Source organism: Otolemur garnettii, unplaced genomic scaffold (genome assembly GCF_000181295.1).
Source record: "Otolemur garnettii isolate 467f Iridium unplaced genomic scaffold, OtoGar3 scaffold00076, whole genome shotgun sequence".
In the NCBI taxonomy this organism is placed as follows: Eukaryota; Metazoa; Chordata; class Mammalia; order Primates; family Galagidae; genus Otolemur; species Otolemur garnettii.
The window spans coordinates 7,431,832-7,437,665 of NW_003852471.1; the positions used below are offsets into that span (position 1 = coordinate 7,431,832).

General features: G+C 33.9%; 1 protein-coding gene across 1 annotated transcript in view; it reads right to left on the minus strand.

The window, feature by feature from the left end:
• IFT80 (intraflagellar transport 80) overlaps positions 1-5,834 on the minus strand; it is a 114,411-nt gene that overhangs the window by 98,108 nt on the left and 10,469 nt on the right. Inside the window, exon 3 of the mRNA XM_003794148.3 lies at positions 3,247-3,468. Coding sequence (XP_003794196.1) covers positions 3,247-3,468 — 222 coding nt within the window. The remainder of the gene's footprint in view (positions 1-3,246; positions 3,469-5,834) is intronic.

The window sequence follows — 5,834 nt, forward strand, 5'->3', positions numbered from 1 at the left end:
ATCTATGTTAATATTTTACATATCTAGAAAATAATCAAATCAGGAAGATGGGAGACGGGGAGACCTTAAATGGAAAACAAACACAAATAAATACACCTACCTATGTTTCAAATGAGCAACATAAACACACTGAAGCAGGGGAGCAATGCAAGTAGCTTTTGAACACAAGACTTTGACTCTATACCCTCATTCCAAAAACTAAAAACAGCATTAAACAAATACTGAAGTCCAGTTAGATTAATTTTTACAATAGTATGGGTCAGCAATTCTGAAACTACTGTGGATTATAGAATTTAACAAATAAGCAAATATATTGAGAATAATGGGAACCAAATTTCCTACTATTTCTAAGCACAGAAAAAGGAAAGACTACAATCAACCCCATAGTGCTGAATTGAATAGATAGTATGGCTTTTAGTACCAATAGAAAGACATAGCGACATAGCTATAGATATATAATTTTAATACACATTTACATTAATAGTTCTTAGCTCTGTCTGCTGAAAGGGCCTTGAAGCAAACATATCCTATTAGAATAAGCATGGCTAGCACAATTATTTTGTTTTTTAAATATCATTAACCAACAGAAAAAGAACAGATCTCCTTGGAAAATGGCTGATTTGGGGTCTGGGACTGAGGAAAGTACAAGATAAGTCTAGAATATCTTTTCCCAACAAGGAAGTGCTTAAAAAATGACTGAAGATGCATACCAAAAAAACACCCCACATATATATGTGTGTGTGTGTGTGTGTGTGTGTGTGTGTGCATACATATGTGTATCCATAAGTATTACTAACTTGCTTAACAGGGAACCATTGGCCAAATCTGGGACAATTTTAACATTAAAATTTTAAAATGATAGTAATAAAATATTCATGAAATAAAATACTGTCTATGAGTCTAATCTGACCAAACAAATAAATAAGCGGGCAATGGACAGGAAACACTTCTTGGAGTAGAACATCAAGTAATCAACATGGAAGGAACTATAGATTTAGAAAAATCAGCATTTAGCAAACTATCTTAGCTATAAATGATTCAACCAAGAATCATCAATAGAAACTAAGAGAATGGGAGGAAGTTTGAGGAGGAAGAGAATATTTTTATATAGCCTCAAAACATCCTCTCACAAATTATTTATTAAAAGGAAAAAGTAGTAAATTTACAGTGGATTAACTTAATGAGCAAAACCTTACCAAGTAATTAAAATCAACATCACCAATAATGGGTGAAGTCAGCATCATGAATCTCCTAATCTGATGCCCTGAGTATTCCTGCTAAAATTTTGTAAATTGAATCTAATCCTGACGATACATCAAAGACAAACTGGGGAACATTCTATAAAATAACAGGCCTGTATTCTTTAAAACCATCAAGATCCTGAAAGTAAGATTGAGGAATTGTTCCAGATTAAAGGAAGCTAAAGAGACAGCAAAAGCTATGTGTTATCCCATTCTATCAAAAACAAGTTTCCATAAATGACAATATTATTAGGACAGTGGTTAAAAGTTAAATATAAACTGTAGATTGCTTCAATGTTAAATTTCCTGATTTTGATCAATGTATTATGGTAATGTAACAGAAAATCCTTATTCTCAGGAAATGAACTGAAGTATTTAAGGTTAAAGATGGACATCTGCAAATAACTTCCAAACCTTTCAGAAAAAAACTGTGTTTATATATAGAGAGAGAAAGGAAAACCAACGGAAAAGTATAAAGGACAAAATATTAAACTAGTAAATTTGGACAAAGGGCACACAGGAATTATTTGTATAATTCTTACAACTTTCTTGTAAATGTTAAATTATTTCAAAATAAAGAATTTTGTTTTAAAAGCAACCCTTCACTTTATCATGTAAAGGTGAACTACTCCAAGCTGTGATTGATTGATTGATTGATTGATTTTGAGACAGAGCCTCAAGCTGTCATCCCGGGTAGAGTGCCATAGCGTCATAGCTCACAGCAACCTCAAACTTTTGGGCTCAAGTAATTCTCTTGCCTCAGCCTCCCAAGCAGCTGGGACCACAGGTACTCACCACAACACCCAGCTATTTTTTTGTTGCAGTTGTCATTGTTTTAGCTGGCCTGGGCCAGGTTCGAACCCACCAGCTTCAGTGTATGTGGCCAGCACCCTACCCACTGAGCTATGGGTGCTGCACTCTAGCTGTGATTTAGAGCCAGTCTTCTAAGCACCAAATACTGCACCAAGTGCCTTCATAGATATATCTAATATAACCAAGTTCAAAAAAAAAAAAAAAACTGTAGGTCTGTCTGTAAGTGAAATGTAATCTGATCTTACTTTTTGCTATAACATCCTTCCCCTCTTCTTACAAGAGCCCTCCTCTCTGTCTCTTCCCTTTGCATGTGAGTAGCCTGAGGCTTGACATGCAGAGTGCCCCCATTCACTTGTTCAAAGATGGGCACAGGACCCCAGGTCAATTAAGGTCCCTCTGCAACTTGACTGAAAGAGATATTGGGGAAGAAGCAGTCTTCCTGCCACATTTCTTATCTAGTATAATAAACCTCAAGCTACAGGTCACGATCATGCTCACCATGTAGAGAGAGCCTACTCAAGAAATGGTAACAGAGGCCTTCACAGCTAATGCTTGATCTAATCCAAGGGCTACGTCAACCAAAAAATTCCAATTGTGCATAAATTAGCCAAGTATGTTTCTTTTATTTTCAATACATGGACCCCTAATTGATATATTAGGTAACATATAATACAGAAGAAAATGGTTCAAGTATTTGTAAGAAAACAAAAATAAAAGCATTCCCTTAAAAAGTAGAAAAATCATTCTTTCTATTCACCAATACTAAAATTATGGTCATAATATATAAATCTTCAAGTCTATGACTAGAAATTAACATGCACTGGAAAATAAAGAAAACATTTAATAGCTTACTAAATGGGTATGTATATCTCTTATCTTATTAGTGTGGTTATGTCATTAAGTTAAATTTGAAGAAATTAGAAACTAAAACTTAGATAACATCTTGGCTCATAAGAGCACTGAAAAAGGCCAAAGCCCCAGATTCAATCCCAGTATGTCAGTTTAATTCACTTCCTTCCATAACAACAGTTTTATAGCCTACGCACAAACCACATGACTATACAGAAAAGAAATAAAATATGAGGTGAAAGTATGGATCTATAGATCCATACTTTTATAAAACAACTCAAAGCATAAATATTAATAAATCTTTTAAGTAAAGATAAACATGTAACATTTACTAAAAACTTACCATCAGAACTTGTGAGAACAAAGCTTTCTGCTTGAGTCTGTTTCTTTATGCCTAAGCTTTTTGGAAACCAGTGAAGATCTATAGGGTAAATATCATCAGGAAGCTTTACTATTTGACTTGTTTCACTGGTTAACAAGTTCCACTTCACTATCTGGTGATCATCACTGCATGAATACAGCTCTTCGGCAGTAGTCCAGCCCACACAGCTTACTAATTCTTGATGTGTCATCATGTTAAGGAGACATAAAACATGTGAAAATTTTAAATCTTTTTTAAATGTAAAAAAATTTTTTTACTGAGCAAAGAAATAAAGTCTTAAATCTTAATGAATAAAATAATCCCCAGAGGCAAATTACAAGAAGAAAAATAAGGCCAAATGTTTTCAACTTTCTTTCTTTCTGTCTTTTTTTTTTGTTGCAGTTGTCATTGTTGTTTAGCTGGCCCAGGCCAAGTTCGAACCTGCCAGCCTCAGTATATGTGGCTGGCGCCTTACACACTGAGCTATGGGTGCTGCCCTGTTTTCAACTTTTAAATGTATTTTTCATCATGACTTTAATATTTCTTTCATATAACTAAAAATAAGCATCTGTCAAAACAGTTGTAAGAATGGACAACAAGAAAGAAATCCAAATACCAAAAGCAGGGAAAAAGAGCTTTTTGACAATATGAAAATTTACAACTTGTGTTATAAAATATTCTATAAAGAAAACACAAAAGAAATCTAATAGATCAAAGGGTATAAAAAGAGCTACACTAAACTGTTGAGGGATAGGTAGAGACAAAAAGAAATTATACTTTTTTTCTTTATACAGAAGGTACCGGTTGCTTCTTAGCCTTTTGGCTAAGATCAAGTATATACAGAAGGTGCCAAAGAATGTGTACACATTTTAAGAAAGGAAAAAACTGTATTAAAATTGTAATACTCAACTTATACCAATAACATACATTTGTTATCTTATATATTATATCTTGTATCTCTTATCATTGCAGAAATCAAACGTGACTAGAGTATTACAATTTTAATACAGTTATTTCCTTTCTTAAAATGTGTATATATTTTTTGCACCCTCTGTATGCATACGATTTAAGTTAAAAAAAAAAAAAAACAACCCAAGTGTTAAAAGACAAATCTAACAGCAAAAATCTCCTTTAATCACTTAACCCATGGTGTAGCAGCTGAAACTACAACCTTACTAAACAATTTTTTTCATTTTACATTTTCTTTCTTTCTTTTAATTGATAATACCAAACTTTTTGGCATAAAGATTAGGAAATAAGTTTGGTGCCCATAGCTCAGTGGTTAGGGCGCCAGTCACATGCACAGAAGCTGGCGGGTTCGAACCCGCTGGGACTCCTGAACAATGATAATAACAACAATAGCCAGGTGCTATGGCAGGTGCCTATAATCACAGCTACCTGGGAGGCTGAGGCAAGAGAATCACTTAAAGCCCAAGAGTTTGAGGCTGCTGTGAGCTGTGACGCCATAGCACTCTACTGAGGGTGACATAGTGAGACAATGTCTCAAAAAAAAAAAAAAGGAAATAATTCAATTATAATTTACTGTACCTATAAAATGCATAGTGCTGGATAAGATATGATCCCTAAAATTCTTAATTTACTTAACCCATATTTTTGGTCTCTGATTTACCTATAGGATTTCTATGTAAGTTGAGATGCTCACGTAGCCTTCCCTTCCTCCATGAGGAGAGATTGCTTGGCCCAGCAGAACTGAGTAGCTATAGAAAGCATTTCAGTTTTTTATTTACATAGGATGTTTTCTCTTGCTATATACCTGGATTTCTTTATTGTCAGATCATTCCTAGTTTGGGTTGTTTGTTCACTTATTGTTATTATATAATCCTTTTACTTCCTTCTTTTCTCATCAATACTTTTATTGGCTTATCTGAGCAATCATTTGATTGCTTTTTCCAAGGAAACAGAGAGACAATATGCCATAATTATCACAGGATATTCCAAGATTTTTTAATACTTCAAATATGACAGATTAAGCAAAAACCAAAAAGATAAAAAAGAAATTATAGAAAGCTCTTAAGAGTCTACAAAAATAGGTAATAGAGTGGCAGCAGAATACTCAGAACTCAAAATACAACCTAAACAAAATGGCCACTAGACCATTACTGAAAAAAACTGTTCATATATAATTGGTGTCACCTAAACAATGTCAGTAAAACCTAGAAAGGAAGAAACATACACACACCCATGCCCACTCACACAAACATGTCAGACGCCCAGGATGTTATCTTCAAATTAACAGGTCAACTAAAACTATGGGAGGAATGAGAGGACTGTCAGATCAAGAAAGTCTGAAGAGCTTTTTACCTCTTCAGGTTGAAAAGGTATAGATACGGTCAAGATTTATAAAATTTTGCATGGCATATACTCCTGAGAGCATACTTTGAAAAGATAGTAAAAATGATTGAAGAAAAAAAGGAATTACATCTTCACTGAGGAGTTAAATAAGCAGACAAGACAATACAAGTGAAAACACATCAAAAAGTTTGGTCAAATGTTTAAATCAGTGCTTTCCTATTTCTAATGAAGGATTAGATTTTTCTTTATTTTGAATC